Source organism: Lissotriton helveticus, chromosome 1_2 (genome assembly GCF_964261635.1).
Source record: "Lissotriton helveticus chromosome 1_2, aLisHel1.1, whole genome shotgun sequence".
Taxonomy (NCBI): Eukaryota; Metazoa; Chordata; class Amphibia; order Caudata; family Salamandridae; genus Lissotriton; species Lissotriton helveticus.
The window spans coordinates 40,215,370-40,238,778 of record NC_136058.1 but is presented as its reverse complement, the minus strand read 5'-3'; the positions used below and the strand labels follow the sequence as shown (position 1 = coordinate 40,238,778).

Below are 23,409 nucleotides of genomic sequence, written 5' to 3'. Positions count from 1 at the left end.
CCATATTGGAAGACCTCTCCTGTAACCCTCTGCCAGAGAGCATTCCTAAACCCCATATGGCGGACGGTTCACTTAACACAACGCACAACCCTTTTTCTCCTGACTCCTTCCCTGCAACTGAAATCCTTCAAGTTCCCCCTCCTTTCCCTACTGAAACATCGTGTTTCTTAACCATGAATATGATTTACTGGAATGTAGCAGGGTTACGTAGTAAAATCGACCAATATTCCTGGCTTGAAACTATCCGAAAACACAACATAGTATGTCTCCAGGAAACTAGGTTGATTTCTCCCATCCACCTACAGGGTTACAAGAAGCTCCACTCAAGTGCTCGTTCTTCCCCATCAGGTAGACCCAAAGGAGGTCTAACAATTTATATATCTAATGACCTCCCTCTTAAGGAAATATCTCAACTGAAGACAGCCGAGAATTATCAAATTCTTAGAATAACGGTGAAGAAAGGGTCTTTGTATTTACTGGTTAACTTCTACAATAATTTGATTTTACCTGAATCTGTAAATATTTTAAATGAAATATCAGGTTTTTTAATGGAGCAACAGATTAGATATCCAGCATCCCCTTTTAATCTGTTTTGGGGCGGCGATTTTAATATTCCTTTGTGTGCTAACTATGAAAATGTCAAGTGTGGTATTACAGACGAATGTGGGTGCCCTTTAACTCATTTTACGCATTCTAACACTGGGAACTGTTTAAACGAACATCTCTTTTCCTTAGAGTTGGGTTTTGCGAATGACCTGGTAGACCCTCCCATCGCTTTTCCCCCACATTCCACGGAAGGGGTCTATCGAGTGTTATAGACTACATATTAAGTAGACGTAACACGATAGCACATCTGTCAAAATTCGTACCAGGAGTGGATATTAGCAGCGATCATTATCCTAACAGTCTTACTGTTACAGTTCAGAGTACCCCCGAACAACCCAGGATTTCAAGCCTATTAAACCAACAAGCTCTGACCATAGCCAAGTCGAATGGCTATTCAGTTAAGTGGTCGAATGCAGACCCGAACGTACTGTCCGCTAAGATAATAAAAAGAGCACTCCCATTATTGGAAACATGTTTAGACCTAGAGTCTCCAAAGGATTTGATTTTGACCAGTTTTGCTGAGATTATCAAAATAATTAGAGAGGAGGTATGCCGCAAGCAAAACCCTAACAAATCACAAGAGAAAGGCTGGTTTAACACCCAATGTCGTAAGGCGCTCTCATCTTTAAAGGAGGCTTTACGCAACCCTATAAGGGACAAAATTGTAGTTAGAAAATTAAGAAAAGAATATAATTTGGCCATTAAGAACTGCAGACAGGAAATTAAAAAGGACCTTTGGGAAGAGCTCCACGAGAGCTGCCGCACTAAGGACTGCTCAGCCTTCTGGCGAGTAGTAAAATCTCCTTTTCTCGTAGATCCTAGCTCTGCACCCAGGTTAGAAGTGGCAGTAACCGCAGAGAACTGGGTGAACCACTTCTTGAAAATCTTCTCTGGAGAGAATTCAACCGAGAACGAGAGTGAGAAAGCTAGGGAGGGTGTCCCCCAGACTATCAAAACTTACCCCATCCAGTCAGTCTTTGGCCATAATGAAATCATTATCGCCCTGTCAGCTTCAAAATCTGGCAAGGTGCCTGGCCCGGATGGGGTACCGTTAGATATCTTTACCCACAATCAGGAGTTATGGTCACCGATTCTGACCCGTGTTCTTGAGGCCACTACATCTTTGGGGCTAATTGACTCATGGTCAACTTCAATTCTGCTCCCCATTTTTAAGAAGGGAGACCGTAATAACCCTGCATGCTACAGGCCCATATCCCTCCTTGATTCCCTTGGCAAAGTGGCCGGTCGGCTGGTCCTCGAACGTCTTCAGGATTGGGCTGCAACCAATGAAATAATGACCGACTTGCAATATGGGTTCCGGGAGGGACTGGGAACCGTGGAGCAGGCATTAAACCTCTCCCTTTTAATTCGAAAATACGCTGGGGCAAAGTATGGCAACCTGCATCTAGTGTATGTTGATTTGTCCGCAGCGATCGACTGCGTGTCTCATTCTAAACTGTGGTTGATTCTTGCAGAATTGAGTGTTGATCCCCCCTGGTTACATTTCCCCGAGAATTGTACTCTGACACATCGGCTAGAGTGAGATACGGGGTCCACAGTGAACTTACTTCATCATTCCCCGTCACCAGGGGGTTAGACAGGGTTGTGTCCTGGCTCCCTTCCTCTTCAATCTTTACACCAATGGCCTTGAGTTGGCCTTGTTGGAAGGGAGCCAGGACCTACCAACCATTGATCACCGCCCCATTCCCGCATTGCTGTATGCGGACGATTCGGTGATCATGGCAAGAACGCCGAATCAGCTGCAGCACCTTCTTAATAATTACTGCAAGTTTATGTCTTCCTTGGACCTGATGGTTAACATTAAAAAGACCTTTGTTATGCATATAGGCAAGCGGACAAAGAAACCCAAACCGATTTTTATTGCAAACACCAAGTTGGAATGTACTAATAGGTATCCCTATTTAGGTATTTTATTTGATAGCAAAACGTCCTGGAAGCAGGCCATGTGTAGCAGGAAATTATTATTTCTACGAGCAACCACTGCCCTGGTTGCCTTTGCACGAAAGTTAGGAAAACCCTCCTCCGAAGAACTCTTGAAAATATACTATGCCCGATGTTTTAGTGTGGCAGTATATCGTCTGGGGGTTTGGGGTTATGCCGCCGTAGAAGCTCTACAGGTGGTAGAGAATGGTTTTATCAGATACGTGCTGGCAGTTCCACAAAGTGCTCCAACTTACGGTAGCCATATTGAGCTGGGTATGGATTACATTACGGACAACATCAAAATTCAGCCCATTCTCTTATGGCACCGAGTTTGGACCACCGACCAGTGTAACTTGACCCGCTCACTCATTACGGACTGCCTGGGCCTGACCAACTGGTCAAAAATCCCCTGGCTGGCCTATGTGAGTAACTTTTTTAAGGATTTAGACCTGACTGTGTATTTCACTGAGCCCACAACTCTGTTAAGCATTACAAGGAAAAACCTAAAAACACTATGCTTATCACACCTAAGGGAGTTGCGTTTATCTCAAGAAATTACCAAGACCTCTAATATACAGATCATAAGTGTTCAGACTGCCTTAGGCATTCAACCCTACCTGAAATACTGTCTGAATCCATTTGAAAAATACCTATTGACTCGGTTTCGTTTTAATATGTTTTTCCGCATGGTCTCCTTTCCAAAAAAGCAAGATTGGTCAAAATGTATTTCTAAGTGCCCTTGCGATGATATTTCGGATCAATCCACAATCCATGTCACGCTAATCTGCAGATTTTAAAAGTTTCCCCGAAAGCGTTGGATTATCCCTCTTCTATTATCTATGGGTTTGAGATCCTCCCGTACCGCTTTTCTTGCTCTGCAATATTTAGACTCTGAACTCATTGCCAAATAAGTAGCTGGTTTCCTTAAAATGTGTATAAAATTTCGGTGTACTTATGACTAATAAGTTTTCTAGCGCACTCGCACTTTATCAACAGTCTGTTTAATAACCCCGTTTGATTTTAACCTTAAATGTATTTCTTATTAATGGTAAAGTTTGTATATTGGTTTAATTTTTTCCGCCCTCTTATTCTTATAAACTGTTTGTTGTAATGTACTTTTTATGGTTCTTAAAAAATTATGGCAACCGAATAAAAGTTATATGACTGACTGATAGTCTATAATACTTGTATAGACACCCCTCCTAAAGGTAGCCTTCCTTCCTAAATCTGAAGGGGTTCTCCCATTACATGCCAAGCTCCTACCAGCAGTCAGGGAAGCAATCTGTAAAGAGATGTTAGGCTGATGCTGGCCAGGTTTACCGATTACCAAATAGGGGATACCCCAAATCTCGTCTACCTCTTGAAAGGGAAGCACTTAATTAAGTGGAGGGTTCGAACACGGCATTAAAGTCCCCTGTAACTATGATTTTAGAATTCACCTGATATCCTCCCACTAAATCATATAATAGTGAAACTAGTACAGATTCACTGTTAAAAGGTTCTGACCTGGCGTATACATTTAGCAAGGTCAGGATTAGACCAGATGAGATAGTGAGCTGAGTACCCAATATATCAGGTGAGTTTATTGAGAGTTGCTTGTTCCTACAAGCTATGGTGTTTTTAACCAATATTTGCAATCTGCCACTGCCCCCACCAGTCGTTTTTGGAGGGAGAGCATCCACACAATATGAGGTATAGACATTGATATACACCTTATCTATGTCTCAGGTTTCTTGAAATGCACAGATATCAATGTTACCCATAGCAGTAAACCATTCTGGATCTTGGAGTTTAGACTGTATCCCTGTTAGATTCCAGGATAATATACTTAAGCTATTGTTTACCCTGAGTCTGCTATCAGTGGCACTCCCAGGTACACTGGCTACTCCATCGGTTGTATTTGCGATTATCTCTTCAGTAGCTATCAAGGGAAATCCCCATCTATTGGTTCGATGTAAAAATTGGCATCCTGGGGCTCAAGAGTTGGGGCACAGACAGCATTTAAAGTAGCCATTGGAAACACATTTGTGTGTAAGTTAGGAGTATGCCCATTCTCTTTATGCGGACTACCAATAGTAGATTTCACAAGTGAGACCCTGTCCACCTCTCTCAAATCAAAAGTCCCCACATCTTCCGCACAGGTATAAGGATGCATTTTGGGTGAGCTACCCCTAGCCAGGGCTATATATTCAGAATTCCCTCTGCCCAGTAAATTCAATGAGGGCAGTCAATCATTCTCATCTAAGGGGTTAAAAACATCAAACTGGTGATTATCTGAGATCGCATATCTGGCCTGTCCCTGCCCTTCTGTTAAAAGCTCCCCAAATGGTACATGTATCATACAGTGATGTTTATAAAAGTGACCAAGAGGTAAAATACTAATCCCTGTACATGCCATCGACCAATTACCCGCCCTTTCTATGAGTGCGTGAACTAGGTTGGGTGATCCCAAAGAGATTACTACACAGTTACCTTCTCTAGACTTGTTTGAATTCCCTACCCAGCCAACCCATCTCACCATTTTGAAATTTGAATGGAGCGGGTTACTTATCCTTGTCCTCCTATTTAGCTCAAGTAAGGATTTATTTTTCTAACTGGACCAATGTTCCAGCGCTCACGGAGGCAGTTTAGGAACATTGGCCAGCACTATTGTGTAGGGTGTTGCCTCAGGAGGCAAATGGAGCACGTCATTACCTTTCGAGTCACTCCTGGTTTATTATAAGGACCGTTAACCCTTTGGGACTGTGCTTCCTCAGTGCGTGCGTGTTTAAAATTATTATAGGGGATTGGTAATTGAGTATTAGGGCACAGTTCTTGTGTACTTGGGATATAGGCTGGGTCCGTGGCTCTCGATAGGGTTGTCCACATGCAATTAGTGTCTTGGCTATTAGAAGGAATGGGATTAAGATCTGGTAAACAGCCCATACCAGAGTTAGTGCATTCACCATTATGACTGCAGATGGTCCCAGAATGCTGAGCAGATTTAGCGCTGGAGGCCCTGACTGGGGAAGGCTGAGAGGAGTGAGCATTTTTAGGGCATAGCTGCTTCTTTTTACAGAAGTTTATCAATGGCCTTTTCCAGTTTATACAACATTTGCATCAGTGGGTTTAATAAGACAGATACAGCATTACCCAATTTAGACCAAAACGCTTCACTACCAATTAGAAGATAAAATTGGTGGAGCCGAGGCAGTATTATCCATTATGTTACCAGATATTCCTCAGCATCCTCGACAGCCTCTCTCACTGCGCCTCTACGCCCTCTTTTAGATAAAGGGTAAGTTTGTTTGCCAGGACCTGGTCCTTTCTGTTTCTTGGGCTGAGGTCGGGAGCTGCCCCCTTATGGATCTTTAATTATTTGGCTTTTAGTATGCACTTTAGATCTTACAGCTGTTTCGTTTAACACTGGGGCAGTACATAGCACAGGGATCTGGTCGGGCGGAATGACAGTTGCCAAGGGTATAGGCAATCTAGCAGAGGAACCAGAATTAGGGTGGGCGTACAGGTTAATACAACTGGAGGCATCAGCTTATTAAGGTGGGGGTTGGGGCTCAAGAGAAAGTCTACGTTCGGTAAGAGCGATTTCAAGGATAAGGACTGTCTCCGCCCTTTGTAGGAAGGCATCTAAAGTCCTTACCACCCCCTGACCCACCAACGATTTCCTCTTAGCTAGTTCCTTCTGCACCATAATCCCAAGGAAGAGCCTTTTTGGCACACAATAATATAGTAGTAAATAGTACAAATACCCAGTACCTTATTTCCCAGTCCCTGTCTTTCAGTCTCAGGTCCAAGTCAAGGTATAGATTCCCGGAACAAGGGTCTGTGCAGCATAGGGAATGGCTTCTGCCAAAGCCAAATAACGTGGCCCAGCTCTGCCTCCTTCAGCCTCTGACGGCCTCAGACGGGCCCACCCTTGGTCCGAGGTTCATCCGGGCTGCGTACTGCGCAGCAGGTGGAGAGCAGCGCTTTATGCGCGATCACCACGCCTCCCCCTCACTCGCAGCAGCTGTCTCGAGAGTGTTGCACCCCAGGGGCTGAAGTCCTCTCCCAGGGTGTTGTCGCCGCCCTGCCAAACAATCTCCAGCAGCAGCAGGGGCACTCCAGCGATAGCAGTAGTGGGGTACCAGAACACCAGCATGGGCTCACCAGCAGTGACAGCAGCAGGATTATGACCCAAGGATAATTAGAGATCCTGCATTCATTTTTTACTTTGCTCCAGTCTTGCATGACCAAATATTTGCGGTTGTCTCTTTGATCTTCCAGCTGCTATGTTTCCTTAATAATTAGATTTAGGTTTTTTTGGATTCATTTTATTTATTAAAATATTCTCTTTTTTTCTTCAGTTCTGGTTGTGTGCTTTATAAATACCTTACACAGTGCCCCTAAGTTAAGCCTGACTGCTTTTATGGCGAGCTACCAGTGGGTTAAGCACAGGTTAATTTAGTGACTTTTGTGGTTCACCCTGACAAGAACTGTAGTTGTTGCCTGATAAGGGTCTTCACTCCCCTCAATGAAAAACCCAATTTCCTGTAGGCCTTAATTGTGCATCATTCTCCCTATCAAATTTCCCACATAACAGTACACAACACAACACTTTGCTATTAACTATTGAGGTTGACCATACAACCAAATACTTGGCACAATAGAACGTCATTCCTAATTTGCAACTTTCATTGTGTGAACTCTTTAAACTAACAGACCATGGCTTTTATGTTATAACTTATATTTTGTACCGTTATTCATAAATGTGACTTGTGTGATGTCACCAAAGGCTCTGGAAGATTAATGTAAAGGCAGAGCCAGCATTTAAGTTTACTAGTGGGAATACGATAGAAAGTAGTTTATAAGTCCGCAGAGGTATTACATTCCAAATTTATAATTGCAGGTAGACACACTTGATTTTTGTGTCATGTTAGTTGAATTAGTGTTTACCAGATCTGCCTGATTGCGGTTAAGGCAGGAGGTAGCTTGAGGACAATATACATAACATTTTGTAGGTTTACACTTTGTAATTGTTAACTTTAAATTTAATGTATTGACTGCATATTTGAAGAGTGCTGGATTTCTGCCAGCGCTTTGAAACTATCAGATCTCGCATTAATGAGCTGAGCAAACAACACACTCAAACAAAACCAACGTCATGCATTAAAACTTTGGTAAATTCTTTGGACATCTGTAGCGAGGGCTCAGCTGTTTTTTAAGCATTTTTTGTTTTGCTCCTCAAGCTGATGACTGTGCGGATTACTCAAAACACACTGACGTCTTGTAGTTATATTCCTTCTAATTGTCTTGTTCCAAAATGACACCCTCGTTGGCCTGGAACTTTGAAAAACAAATCTGCTAATGTGTGCAATTTGTATTCCTCGGTGTCGATTGTATGATGCAATTAGCAATGTCAGGCATCGAGTTTAAAAACCCATTAGGTTCTAAGGACCTCGCTAGAAAACATATTGAAGTGTAAATGCAGAAATGTTAATATGTGAAGGGCAAATTCTTTGATGCGGGTTCAGTGCATGATAGGAGTTAATGGGTCTCCTGTATAATTTATACCAATTATTTTTTCACAGCCACAATATCCTGCTCTATGAAGATGGCCATGCTGTGGTAGCAGATTTTGGAGGTGAGATTTCACATTGGCTGAAAATGTTGTGGAAAAAAAGTCTGCTTGAAAAGCAGCAGTGTCTGCAGTTTAGATATATGGTGGAATATCGTCTATGGATAAATGCGCGTTTTTTACTCAGGTGGAGCTAATGTATTAATCATCTTCCAGAAAGTCCCCATGCTGCACACCTGAGCTGCAATACTCGTGTTAATGTTATTTGGACATGTCTACAAGTCCCACCGATCAATGATCTGATTGATCAACGACAGTGCCGTCCACCAAATTCACACCCATCTAATACCAATGGTACCGTGTCAAAGTGGGGATTGAAATTCAAATTCTCACCTCGTCCACATCACAGCCGTACTGCACTTTTAGTGCTGATTACATTTCTAGGTGTGTTGGTTTATGTTTTAATTCATCAATTTCATTCATTTCATTGCAAATCATGTAGATTGAGTAGAAAATCCATAAGATTATAAAATCACATATGAATTCCTAAACATGCTACTGCTAGTCAACATATGCATACAATTGATTCTTTGCAGAGTCAGATGTATGTTTATCTTCATTAAGTGCACAAGATTAAAATTAATTCTGAATTAATAATCCTTTATCTGAGATGCCCTTATAAATATTCGAGCTGACAATGAGGTTCATGGTCAATTTCTCAAACTCTTTAATACACTGTTTAAACCCGGGTTGGAAGAATGCATAATGAAACTCTGTTTACTCTGATTCATAGTAATTAGTGAAATGTAGAGCAATACAAATGCAATCTTGTGGCAGAGGAGAATATTTGAAGGGGTTGTAAGTTAGTGGTTCAGAGAACAGTGGTAGTTCCAGAACACATTTGTATACCTGAACCTTAATGAATCCTTAATTAACTCAAAAGAAACACTGTGGACATCGGGAACATTGTATAAGAGAGGATTGATAATGAGGGATTCCCTAAAAGCACTCAAAAGTGAAAATGAAAAAAGGACTAACATTGAAAACGAGATAATAAGATTACGAAACATAACACCGACTGCCACCAACAAATTAAAGTATGAGGCTCTCAACGATACGAAGTTTAAATTAAACACAATACTTTCCTCAATGGCAGAGAAATATTTAACACTTACAAAGGGAAGAACTTATAAACACAAAGAGGAATCACGCTATCTACTAGACACACAATTGCAAAAAAGGGAAGCATAGGAAGCCATACAGGCCATAAATGACTCTAAAAGTAAACTACTTTGACACCCAATGGGCATAGCATATGAATGTGCCTAATTCTTCATGAAGCTTGATACACCCAAAAGGCAAATAACACCGAACAAGAAGAGGAGTTAATGACAGATCCACAAATTCTTCATGACCTAAACACCGAAATTGCTGATGCCTTCAGGTCAATGTCACCTGGGATAGCCTCAGGAGAAGATGGCTTTCACACGGGTATCTTATAAGGAGACAGCTTCCCTTAAAACACCTCTTTTGAGATGACATATTTTTGAAGGAATGTATAGGGTAACCCTATACATTCTAATAGCGCTTATATATCATTGATATCAAACCCAGGAGAAGACACATTACGTTGTGTTAATTACCGACCTACTACCTCCTCAACAGTGGTAGGAAAATTCAGCCTAAAGTTCAAGTGAAAAGAGTGGCACAAGTCATCCCTTTACTAGTGCATAGAAACTGAGTTGGGTTTGTCACTAACTACTCATCAAGAAACCATACGTGGACACTGCTAAATGTACTGCAGCAAACTACGCATGACGAAAAGCTGACCCCCAGAATCAGTACATGTAAGGTGAAAACAGTACATCATTAAAAAGGGCCATGAAATTCACAGGAACAAACAACAGTTAAAGGTCAGGTAAGGTTCAGTGAACACAAAATTGAAAAGCTGAAAAAATCATCAGTTATGGTGTGCAACATACAATGCACACCATGCCTCACATCATGATGAGCAATGCTAGCGCATTGCAGACCTGATCACCTGCAGTGTATAAACTGTATTCATTTAACCCAATATTTCTCTGAGTTAGTGCTTCATTTTCTGACAGCACAGCTCAAACAAAGGCAAACCTTGCTCACGGTTGTTGAGCTGAACTATCTAGAAATAAAGCACTAACTAAGAGAACTATAGTGTTAAATGACTTCACTTTAAGCACTGCAGGTGCATACAACTGGCCCTTGCATTTGTACTATTATAGCCGGTCGTGATACGAATCCATATGCCATATTCTGTGCACCACTAAGCTGATGCGGGTCTAGATCAAGGGGGTAGTCTCAGAAAGTTGATTTTACCATATGAATTCCCATAGTAATGTTGTAAAGCAGCTACAGAAAATGGAATGGAAATACATGAAATTCGGCAAAAATGTTAGAAGGTAACTCAGAAACTGCACTCTTTGTTATTTGGTGTAAATCCATTTAGGAATGTTTGACAAATTAGCTTATAAAGAGGTGTTCAGAGTGGTCATGGAGGGCAGAAAAAGTTAGGTATGTCAGGGAGTTGTGACACATGGCAGTCCCACATAACCACCATTGCAGTAAATGTGGCCTTCTGATTGGGCCAGGGAGCTTTTTCTCCCTTGGGCCCTTTTGGTGCCGTGGGCCCACGACTGGTATCGTAGTACCAAGGAATTTGATTGACTGGCCACCACTACAAACAAAATGCTGCCCCCACTATTAGAGGACTCTGAGACTTGGGGCCTGACTATTACATCAGGACATTGGTGGTGGTCCCACCGCCATCCAGCCCACTGGATCTGACTGCCAAATTAGGATCCAGGCAGTTGGATCTTGGCTGGTGGGGAGGAAAGACCTCCACATCCGACAGGTTCAAGGATCCCGTCAGTGCTGAAGTCAGACTCCTATTCCTTACAATGGGGAGGTGCCTGCTCAGGCTCCGGCATAGAAATTAGGATGTGCCTTTCTGCCGGCCCTTTCATAGCGGTTAACCGGCCATGAAAAGGCAGGCAGATAGTCACATCCCTGCTTATTACATCTTTTTACACTGTTTTCCAACAATACAGGAGGCTCATTTTAGGCTCATCATCTTTACCCTATTAATGCAATTGTGCCTATGGGCCTTATTATGACTTTTGCAGACCTCCTGCCGCACCACCATCACACCATCTGAAGGAGGACCGCCAAACCCGCGGTAACCCCACGTGCCAGATTCAGAGTTGAATCATGGTTGGGCCGGCGGTTCTATTTTGGTCTCACAGTGGCATGCTGTTAGGCTCATAGGAGAGCCTAATATGCAGCCTGCCACTGTGACAGCGCCTGCAGCACATTTCTGCATGGTGTGGCATGTATGCCACACAGTGCAGGAACAGGAATGCCATTACATGCAAGCACAACATGTGCCTCCCCCTGCATGCACCACCAAGTCAAGATCATTAGGCGGGCCCTGTTAGGCCCCCTTAGTTGCCTCTCTGCCATCGCCATGAAAACGGTGTTGAAAAGGCCAATGGTAATCTGCTTGGCAGTTTCAGCAGGCGCACCACCAGCATATTTATGCCGGTTGCAGACCGCCGGCCTAGCAGGATCCTTGATCCCAGTGGAGCCGGCAGTATTGCGATGGGCAAATCGCCACACCCTGAATACTGCTGGCGGACCCGCGGTGTGGCAGTGGTCAGACCGCCACCATGAGTATGGCGGTCCTGTGGACTGCTATACTTGTAATTAAGCCCTATGTATATGAATGCAAATGCATTGATTTTGTTTTTTGTATTCCTGTTTGTGCTATAGATCTTGCAATTTGATGCACTTAATTCCACCACAATGTTGTGCATTTAGAAACATTACTTTACATCACATTGATTCCTTGCTTTGTACTGTGCAACAGTCTTTTTTGATAGGTGTAATTTGAGATGCTCTCACAAGCACTTCCACAATTTAAACCTGTTTGCACATACGATGTGAAAGTAACTGATACAAATAACAAGTGAGTGTTTTGCAAGCATTGCCAGCTGTAGTTACCTTCTCTAGACCTTTTTTTCAAGATCATTTTATTTCACAGAATCCAGATTTCTACAATCTTTAGATGAGGACAATATGACAAAACAACCTGGGGTAAGCTTCTTCTTAAGTGTTATTTAAATCATCTAAAGTTGTCGGACTTTGTATGAAATAAATTAATTCAACAAATGTATTTTGATTTTATTAGAATTTATTCTTTTCTGGTTAAATATTTAAAAAAATGCGTTTCATTCGCATTCCGTATAACTTGCATCTGCTGTCACAGTAAGTTGTTGCAGTATGTTTTCAAGTAGACCTCGTGGTTTATATAAACTGTGCAAGATTTGTTTCTAGTCAAATTGGAAACAACTGCCTCACACTGGTGCTGTTGTACATGGGATGCTTCAAGGAACACTTGATAATGTCTGTCATTAAGTTTTCAATTGCATTTATATATAAACAAGACACAATAATAATTATTTGCATTGTGCTATTTTCACCCGATGCTCTTGAAGAACTGACTGGTGTGTTACGTGCACGTTCACTATGTGCGACCTGAAACTCTCTCTTACAGCTCTCAAATGTCAATACATCAAAGTTGTGAAATAGGTCTGATAGCTTTAAACAGCCACCCTCTCTCCAGCATTCAAAGTGTCCCTTGCGTAAAGCTGGCAGGAAGGCCAGGTTGAAGTGAACTGGGGTGTATGAGAAGGGGAAAGTGGTCCAACCCTCCCTTTTCGTGATCTGGTCCCAGACTATGAGTGTGGTTCTTGTGAGGGTGCTGTATGCGTTCGCTAGTCTGTCTTTTCTTGGTTTCCACAAGACATCCCAGATTGACTGACCCACAATTTCCCTGTCCATGTGAAGCCAGTGTTTTTCAGATTCTCTAGCTGTCCATTCCATCACCACCCGCAGTTGAGCCGCTTGATAATATAGGGAAACATTGTGGATTGTTCTTCTGGATCTTGGCATCCCAATATACCTCCTGGACGTGCTAATTAGGCTCCACACAAAAAACCTTTGCCCAAGTGAGATGCGGGAAGCACGGAGATCTGAAAGCACGCTTCCCGGTAAAAAGGGGGGTGCGACAGGGGTGTGTCCTAGCCCCCACCCTTTTTAGTCTATTTATAAATGTGCTCATAGTTCACCTATTAAGTGTAAAGGACACGGACGCCCCAAGATTAGTCTTCGGCCGGGTGCCCGCACTGATGTTCGCGGACGACACCTTGTTGTTGTTCAAGACATCAATGGGGATCCAACGTATACTGGATGGCTTTGCCAACTTTTGTGCATTAAGAGGCCTGGAGATAAATTTAGCTAAAACTAAATTTATGATTTTTAACCCTCCAAGGCAGAGCCGCCCAAATCCTTTATTGAACCGCATACGTCTGGAGAGAGTTAAGACCTTTGAATATCTGGGCATCACCCTCGAAGAACATTTGGGATGGGATGTCCAAGTAGCAAAGGCTGCTCTAAAGTTGACCCAAACGGTGGGTGGGATATCGAAAATGCACAGAGTATCTGTGTATAAGCCTGCTGCTCCAGTTATAGAAATCTACAAAGTGCAGGCTAGAGCGGCCTCTATGTACGGGGCAGAGCTCTGGAGACATTACAGGCCCAAAAGTCTTTTCCAGGTTGAGCATTCGTTCATGAGGAATCTGTTGGGATTGCCAGTCAGCACCCTTCTAGTACCTCTCCGGTTTGACATAGGGCTACTCCCCATCGAGGAGGAAGTGGCCCTAAGGCCACTCACTTACTGGAAAAGACTTTGGTCAGTACCTGACCTGGCATCATATAGAGACGAGTTCAGGGATGTGTGGGTAGAAATGAGATCCAAGAAAATTCCGTGGCTAACTCACATTAGGGAACTCTGTAGCAGGATCGGCTTACCTGAGCTATGGGTGTCACCAGAAGTTGTGTGCCCGGCACTATCAAGGGCCGACCTGGTACATCACTATAGGCAATACAACTTACAGTCTCTTCAAATGAGCTCTATAGTTGGTAGACTGACTTCCCAGTTTCTCGAAATAAAAGTTGATTACAAAAAGGAGGACTTCCTTGACCGGATTCAGCCGGCATTAGCAAGGAAACTGTACATGCAGTTTAGAATGGGTACTCTGCCACTCATGTTATTTACTAGTAAATGGGACGTAAATAAAACTACAGAGTGCCCAGCGTGCAAATACCATCTGGAAAATCAGATCCACGTCTTCTTTTTTTGTCCCAAATATCAGGCGGCACGCAAATGCTGGGTGAAACCGATCTGTAGGAATCTTGGCTTCAGAGAATGTCACAAGGCCTTTAGAGTACTAAAATACGACACGCACCCTCCCATCGTTTTTGCCATATCCTGTTTTTTAAACGGGGTGTGGTTAAAACGTAGAAACTTTTTAATGGAATAAATTTTTGATCTTTACACCAGCATCATACTAAAAATATAATTCCTATAACTATATAGAATGGTTTAATTTGATTTTAAATATGTTATGGTTTTAGATATGTAATGTAGGTGTATATATATATATATATGAATGTTATTGTCATTGATCTGTTTCATGTTATTTATTCTCTGTAAAATAGTGTCTTTTTTTATTATGTACTTTTATGGTCCGTTGTGACAGAAATAAAGTTATCGAAGAAGATAATATAGTGCAAAATCTGGTAGTGCCACCCCCTTCCTTTTTAGGTTGACATCACACATGAAAGGGAAGGCGAGCTCTCCCCCTTTGCAAAATGAAGCTTGTGACGAGAGAGCGTAAGCAGGATATCAGGTCCCGAGGAAGCTCAATAGGAACAGCCTGAAGGATATAGAAGGTTTGGCAAAATCGTCATTTTGAATGCGTTGATTCAACCAAGCCAGGAGATGTAGAGAGGTTTCCAACTCATAAAGTCCTGCTGAAGCTGTGACATTAACGGGGGTAATAAGCTTTATACAAATCTCTGATTCTGGGGGTAAGGTGCACCCCTAAATAGAGGAGGGAGTGGGGAGCCCATTGGAGGGCTGTTTGGCCCTTTAGCCACGTTGCTTCGGTGTCAGAGAGGGTGAGGATAAGTATGGAGGATTTAGAGAGGTTAACTTTGAAAACTGCCACCAGTTTGAAGTGCCTCAGTTTTTCCTGAACCACCTGGAGGGTGGTATCTGGTTCCCGGAGTGTGAGCAAAATGTCATCCGCAAAGAGAGGCGCTTTGTGAACTGTGCCACCAAAGCAAATACCCCGGATTTCCTCATTAGGTCAGAATTTCCTCGCCAGGGGTTCAATACTAAGGGTGAATAGCAGGGGGGAGAGCGGGCAGCCCTGCCGTGTACCTCTTCCTAAGGGTGAAGTGGAGGGAAGTGTTCCTGTTGACTAAATCTCTCGATTGTGGAAGATGATAGTTGGCCTTGACCATGATGAGAAATTTGTCCCCGAAGTCCATTTTGCCCATGGTGAGAAAAAGGAACAACAAATTCACCCTGTCGAAGGCCTTTTCGACGTCGAGACCTACTAGGATGGCCGGAATCTGAAATTTAGTGACCTTCTCAATGAGGTGAATAGTGCACTGTATATTGTCATGCGTGTAGCCTGATTGATCAGGGTGGATTAGTTCAGGCATCAAGTCATCCAGCCTGGCAGCTAAGATCAGAGAGTAAAGCTTCACGTCAAGGTTAAGGAGCGTTATGGGCCTATAAGAATCTCAGTTTTGGGGGTTCTTCCCAGGTTTGGGAATTACAGATATCACTGCCTCAGCCATGGATGTTGAGACCTTGGCGGATGGTGAGATTTAAGTTTAGAGATGGCTTGCCTAACCTCCTCCACAGTAATGGGAGCCTCTAGAGGCTCTGCGGCTGCAGGAGAAAGATGTGGAAGGTTAACCGAATCGAGGTATCGCTGCTTCAAAACTGTGTATGGTGGGTTACCCGAGTATAGTTTCCCATAAAATTTGACAAAAAAGATTAGCTTTGATGGCATCGGAATGGGTAAGGTGACCGTCCCCATCTAAAATGCCCCCAATGTATTCGCGTTCCCACTTTTCGCAGAGCTGTCGCTCTAAGTGGGTTCCTACTTTGTCCCCTGAGCATATGAGTACTGTTGCAATTTCAACAAGGTAAACTTGGCTCTATTATTGTAGATGGCACGCAATTTGCCCCTTAGTGTGGTGAGCTCTCGCTGAAGCGCTTGTGTGGGAGTGTCCTTATGCACTCTTTCGACGGCTTCCAGTTCTCCTCAAGCGCTATGCGCTCCCTTGCTCTCTGTTTATTCAGGATCGAGTTGAGCTGGATGCATTGTCTCTAATTACCACTTTTAAAGCATTCCAATTATTCTGTGCAGTAGTTGCCTGCAGCGTGTTGAGAGCAAAGAACTCAGTGATAGCGGCTCTCAGATCATCACGTAGGGCCTTGTCTCTGGTGAGCGAGACTGCGAAGTACCATTGCGCTGTGCCGGGCTTAGACCGGTCTGGCTTTGTGCACTCTTGTCATAACTTGTGGCTCCCGAATTTCTTCTCAGACCCAGAGAGTGGCCTTCGTGGTTGATCTAACAGATTCTTTCTGTTGCACACAGTCATTGTACACGTGGTGGAATGCCGGGATGGGTTGGTACAGCAGGCAAGGAGATTAAAATAGTCTACAGGCCCTGCCAGGAAAACCCCAAGTCAAGAGACACCAAGGACGGTGATGAGGGCAGGTGCAGACACATACAGTCAAGCTTCTTCTGAGGAAGAAAAAGCAGCTTTGCCAGTGATTGTGGAAAGACTTCGACAAAATCCACAAACATGTCTAGCAGTCATGTGGTCCCCAGGAAACTGCTGCTTGTGCCTAGAGCTCTCTACCAAAAGCACACTGCAAAAACCCCATTGGAATTGGTCCAGCAGGGTTTGAAATATCAGTATTATTACTAGCGGCTCGACCGTCACACGTCAGACAGGAGAAAGCCCAAGCAGGATAAGCAGTTCACACCCAGGGAACCCCTGAGAAGCTGCATCCACCTGGAAGACAGTAGCACCTGCTTGTGCAAGTTTAAAGTTGTCCCCATTAGAGAAAAAGGACCACCAGACAAAGCCATCCATTACTCTGGGTATGCCTTTTACTTCTGTTCCGTCCTTTTCAATAGCAGATGCCCCTGTGTGACAGGAGCAACCCCTGTCATTGCTTGATCATCCACAGTGCATGCTGTAAGGGTGCAAGAGAAAAGCAGAATCAGGAGAGGATAGAGCTGCACTTCCAGGCACCAGAGTACAGCGTCGGGCAGGGCGAAGGTGACGGCAAAGTCTATGCAACTTTGAGAACTTCTGCACAGGTTGTGTCCTAAATCTAAGATCCTTAAAGCATTGCTAAATCCAAATATGTTGTATCTGTAGGGAAAAATTGAACATGAGACCTCTATTGGAAATGTTTAAATGTGACAATTTAAAGTCTATATGATATGTCGGCTGAGGTTTTAAAGGTAATGAAATAAATGTTGTGGAACACTTTCAAGAAAAAAGGCTTATTTTGTGGATCATTTGGAAAGCTAATATGACATCATCAAGCTATCTAGTCAAATTGCACGGAAATGGACACCTATCGAGCAGTTAAAAAGATATCCTTTGTGGGGGGCTCAAAGTGATATTTAATTGCAATTTTTTATAACTTACAAATACGCATTTTTAATGTGATTTTGTTTTTGGCATATGTCTTGACACTCAACAGGAAAAATATGTCTATGGAAGATTGTTGCTTCAAGTATTGCTCAATAGCCTGACTTCCTTAAGCACCTATTACTAAAATGGCACATGTATTTTGGCTCCTCCCCTAATGTTTTATGGAAATTAAAAAATATATATTATTTCATGCCATCATACCTTTGCTTTACTTATGAGTTTTGAGTGTAACCCAACATGCCCTACATCATTGCGTTGTTGGTGCTTTATACAGCAGAATTCAGTTATAGGTGCTATAAATATAATGCTACAATTGATTCTAAATCCAAGGAATGCCTGTGCTGGAGCGGCAAACAGTTTAAATAAAACTTGGTTTACTATCATGCACAGGGCTAATCCCTGCTATAATGCAGCCTAACAGTTCAATGGACCTTGGTTGTTTTATTTGAGAAGACCAGGAGAAAATCATCACATAAATAGGGATCACAATTTAAAGTTGAGTAAATAATGAGAGTTAATTAAAGTTTTTATTTTAGTTTTATTAAATAATTTGTATTCAAATTCATGAATGTTATTCATATTAGTTTTAAATCAATAAATTACGGAAATCATTTGCACACCTTCATTCTCTGGAACTAAAACAAGCACGTTAAAGGAGGTCAAGTTCAGTTTATGTACTACATTACATGTGGGTTTATTGTTCATAATTCTACTAAATGACAAATTCTAAACAAGCAATCAAACCTTCTTTGTATAAGCAGAAACATTTTGCAGAGTTATGTGAAACATTTATTTGATAAAAAATGACCATTGAAAGGTCAAGAATTAAACATTTTAAGCAGTTTACTGACAAAATATTGACCCTGAAAATATCACCACACAAAAATATTGTGACATAAATATCGATGTCAAACATATCACCCTGCTATACTTATAATGTAAATTACAAAAATATTCTAAAATATATAATATTGTCACTAATGTCATTCTATACCGGCAGTGGCGATCTGCCCGCCAAAACACCCTGCCAGACGGCCTTTTACCCCCCGCCACACTAGCATGGTGGGGGGGTACCACGGTGGATGGAAAGACCGTCCGCTGCTTTACCACCAGTAGGCAATCATCACGATTGCCTACCGGGTGGAAAAGGCCTGCAATATCGTGGCGGTGGCTTGCAGTCACCGCCATCCATATTATGATGGTGGCGGTGTAATGCTTTTCCATGGCGGAGACTCTGCCATGCAAAGGCAGGAGGTATTTCCTTTGGGTGGGGGGTTGGTGGCTGCACTTGGGGGGTAACATTGGCATACACAAGGTGGCAGGCACCGTGCGGTGCCTGTCATGTTGTGCATGCCAATGCACAACATGCATATATTGCATTGTGGCGGGTGCTGCTTACATCATCACCCGCCACAATGCAATATATGCAGGATGCGACCGCACCAATAGCGGGCAGTCTCAGCACCGCTAGGGTGGCAGGCAGCCTGGAGTCCGCCTGCCATCCTAATGGACCCATAAGTGTTTAAAACTCAATTTCTCCATCAAAAAAATCCCCAGATATGCAAAGGCCGGTACTTTACCTAGACTATGTGAGCCTACTATGTATGTATTGGGCTTCCTGCTCTGCTTTCAAATTTACATTATATACAGTTTAGTTAGATTGGGGGACAAATTCATCATATCTATAAAAATCACAAACACATCTATTAAAAGCTGTAGGCTCTTGGGAGTGTGTGCAAGGAGGACCGCGTCATCAGCATATAATAAAAAGGAGACCGGTCTTGTGCCTATGCTCAGGGTGTCAGCCTGTAAGGCAGACATGGCAGAGTTGAGACAATTAATGTATAATATGAACAAAAATGTTGCTAATATATAACCCTTTCTGACTCCACTAGCGCAGTTAAAATGATTCATGGTGTTTTCCTGCTGTGTGTATCTAACTACTGCGGTAGTGTTAAAATGTAGGGCCATTAGGGTATTAGTTATTCCTGGATCCATCCCGAGCTCTCCAAGGAGTTTCCAAAGTTTGCAGCGGTTCACTCAATAAAAGGCCGAGGTGAGGTCCATAAAAGCTAGGCTCCACGCCCCCGGTTTAGCTATTGTTATTTTGCAATTCTAAGGTAAAGGTTGAGACTTTGATCCATAGTGTATTTACCGGCTCGGAACCCATATTGTACATCCAATATTAGTTGGTTGACCTCTGCCCATTCAGACAGCCTATTCAGTAGCACCCGACCCAGAACCCTCACCATCAAATCAATAAGCGATAGGGGGCAATAACAATGTGGGCTGTTCCTATCTCCCTTCTTAAAAATTGATAGAATGGTGTCGGTGGACCATAATGCTGGCATTGCTGATACTACTGCCGCATTTAAAACCCTCAAAAGGAGAGGGGCCCATATCTCTGTGTTGCATTGGAAAAGGTCTGGCGGGACCCCATGAGGTCCCAGCGCCTTATTTCTCGAAAGGTCCTCAATTCCTTATCTCACCTCAACAAAAGTAAAGGTAATGGGATCAGATCTCTGATCAGGGTTAAGTTCCTGTAATTGCACCTCTCTGGGAATGATTATACACTCCCTAAAAGTGATCCTGCCATTGCTCTGGTAAAATATTATGGCTTAGCCCTGGTTTATTCGATTTTTTTAAACATGGTTTGTTAATGACCCTCCAAAAACGGGTAGAGTCCTATAGTTCAGATGCCTCTGTTAGGCCCTCCTAGTTTTTCTTTTGCAGTTGGCGCTTCCGTCCCTTGACAGCTTGCTTGTATATTTTACGGCAGGCCGCCATTCGATCTCTATCTCTCGGTATCTGTTTAAGGGCCATCTTAAGATCTCAAAGGGCCCGCAAGAACTGTCCGTTAAACCATCTTGGGATATCCATGCTACTGGGGCTTGCCGGCACGGTTAATAAATCATCCACTATATGTATAATAGCAATAACTGCCTGAATAATTTCTTTGCCAATAGTTAAAAAGCAAATTATTAAAGCATCCTCAGGTAGCGTACCACCCATGTGGAAGCAGGCGACAGTTAGGGCCCTTCTGAAAAAGGCCAATCTTGATAAAAAAAACCCGGGGAACTACCGCCCGATCTCCCTGTTACCATGGGTAAGCAAAATTGCGGATAAACATGTAAACCATTAACTCACAAATTTCTTGGAAACGAACAACTTACTGGATGCATTACAGACTGGATTCCGACCCATGCACGGAACAGAATCTGCGCTCCTTGCTGTGATGGAAGGAGCCAGAATGATTGTGGATCAGGGCGGCACTGCGGCCATCATCTTATTGGACCTCAGTGCCGCCTTCGACACCGTAAATCATGATATTTTACTGCACAGAATCTCAGAACTAGGAATCACCTCTAAAGCAGCAGCCTGGCTCCAATCATTCCTCTCAGAATGCTCGTTCCGAGTCTGTGAGGGTAATGTCACCTCGCCCAGTAAACCACTCAGTTGTGGGGTTCCTCAGGGCTCCTCCCTGAGCCCCACACTGTTCAACATATACATGCGCCCCCTTGCTGAGATAATTCGCCCCTTTGGTGTTCAAATTGTGTCCTACGCTGATGACACCCAGCTGGTGGTAACTCTGAATCACCCCTCTTCTCAATCAAGTAATCTAAGGGGCTGTATGGAGGCAGTTTATGCCTGGATGACCCAATCTTATCTAAAACTAAACGGAGATAAGACAGAGCTAATGGTACTGGGTAACCCTCCACTGAAATCCATTGACTCCTTGTGGCCACCAGCACTGGGCCCTGCACCTATAGCCAAGGATACCATCAAGAGCCTAGAAATCTGAGTGGACAAGACACTGACTCTTAGCTATCAGGCAACCAAACTATCCGCCACCTGCATGAGCATCTTGAGACTCATCCGGAAGATCCTGCCGCTCCCACCATTCAAAGCCAGACAGATCATGGTCCAGGGCCTAATTCTTTCCCGGCTGGATTTCGGGAATGCCCTCTACCTAGGTGCCCCCCAAATAACCCTGAGAAAACTCCAGGTCATTCAAAATTGCGCTGCCCGCACTCTCTTGCGCATCCCCTGCCACCAGTCCGTGAAATCTGAACTAAACCATCTCCACTGGCTGCCAGTGAGGGAAAGAATCAAATTCAAAAGCATGTGATGTCCATGAAGTAAGCATCAGCGGGTGCGCCTCTGCCAGGGTCTTGAGCAAAAAATCACTGTCGCGTTGGCCATCCCTGGACACGTGTATCGAGGTTGTTACCTCTCGTCAGCAGGGAATAGGCATATATGTAGGGGTGCTGCGTAGGCTGCCAAAAAATATCCTCAGGTCCGGTACCACTCGTGGCACGCAGGTGCGTAACCCGGGCTCGTCAGCCCCACCAGCTCAAGGGAGCTTGAATACAAAAGAAAGTCCAATTGGTCGCACACTGCTTGTCCCATCAGCGTGTTGCCCCAAAGCATTGTGGTCCATGAAGTAAGCATCAGCGGGTGCGCATCTGCCAGGGTCTTGAGCAAAAAATCACTGTCGCGTTGGCCATCCCTGGACACGTGTATCGAGGTTGTTACCTCTCGTCAGCAGGGAATAGGCATATATGTAGGGGTGCTGCGTAGGCTGCCAAAAAATATCCTCAGGTCCGGTACCACTCGTGGCACGCAGGTGCGTAACCCGGGCTCGTCAGCCCCACCAGCTCAAGGGAGCTTGAATACAAAAGAAAGTCCAATTGGTCGCACACTGCTTGTCCCATCAGCGTGTTGCCCCAAAGCATTGTGGTCCATGAAGTAAGCATCAGCGGGTGCGCCTCTGCCAGGGTCTTGAGCAAAAAATCACTGTTGCGTTGGCCATCCCTGGACACGTGTTTCGAGGTTGTTACCTCTCGTCAGCAGGGAATAGGCATATATGTAGGGGTGCTGCGTAGGCTGCCAAAAAATATCCTCAGGTCCGGTACCACTCGTGGCACGCAGGTGCGTAACCCGGGCTGTATGACATTGTTCTACATTCTGTCCATCAACTGTGTTTTTTGCATTTTTCACCCCGAGTGGGCTGGGTATGCTCAGACGTGAGTCCCAGGCTCTCCACACCACTGGAGTCAAGCTATCCAGGCTGAATGAAGGCTGATAGCCAGAAACCGGTCCTTGGATGCTTGATTCCGGTTTGGGAAAGACATGGCTTGGTAGTTCGGACTGGACTGTTCCCATGAGGCACAGGGTCAGAGCTTATTTGCATATAGCCAGTGTCTAACCCAGGGTGGTGTGGAGTACAAAAAAACGATGGATTTAGGCCCAGATCCTTGTACTTGGGTGAATGTATAACATTGCTCTACATTCTGTCTATCAACTTTGTTTTTTGCAATTTTCACCCCGAGTGTGCTGGGTATGCTCAGACGTGAGTCCCAGGCTCTCCACACCACTGGAGTCAAGCTATCCAGGCTGAATGAAGGCTGATAGCCAGAAACCGGTCCTTGGATGCTTGATTCCGGTCTGGGAAAGACATGGCTTGGTAGTTCGGACTGGACTGTTCCCATGAGGCACAGGGTCAGAGCGGATTTGCATATAGGTAGTGTCTAACTAAGGGTGGTGTGGATTGCAAAAAAAACGATGGATTTAGGCCCAGATCCTTGTACTGGGGTGAATGTATGACATTGTTCTACATTCTGTCCATCAACTGTGTTTTTTGCAATTTTCACCCCGAGTGGGCTGGGTAT

General features: G+C 43.8%; 1 protein-coding gene across 2 annotated transcripts in view; it reads left to right on the top strand.

Moving 5' to 3' along the window:
* TNNI3K (TNNI3 interacting kinase) overlaps positions 1-23,409 on the top strand; it is a 2,668,544-nt gene that overhangs the window by 1,537,157 nt on the left and 1,107,978 nt on the right. For both annotated transcript variants that reach the window (XM_078668672.1, XM_078668665.1), the window contains 2 exons: positions 8,118-8,170; positions 12,180-12,232. In XM_078668672.1, coding sequence (XP_078524798.1) covers positions 8,118-8,170; positions 12,180-12,232 — 106 coding nt within the window. The remainder of the gene's footprint in view (positions 1-8,117; positions 8,171-12,179; positions 12,233-23,409) is intronic.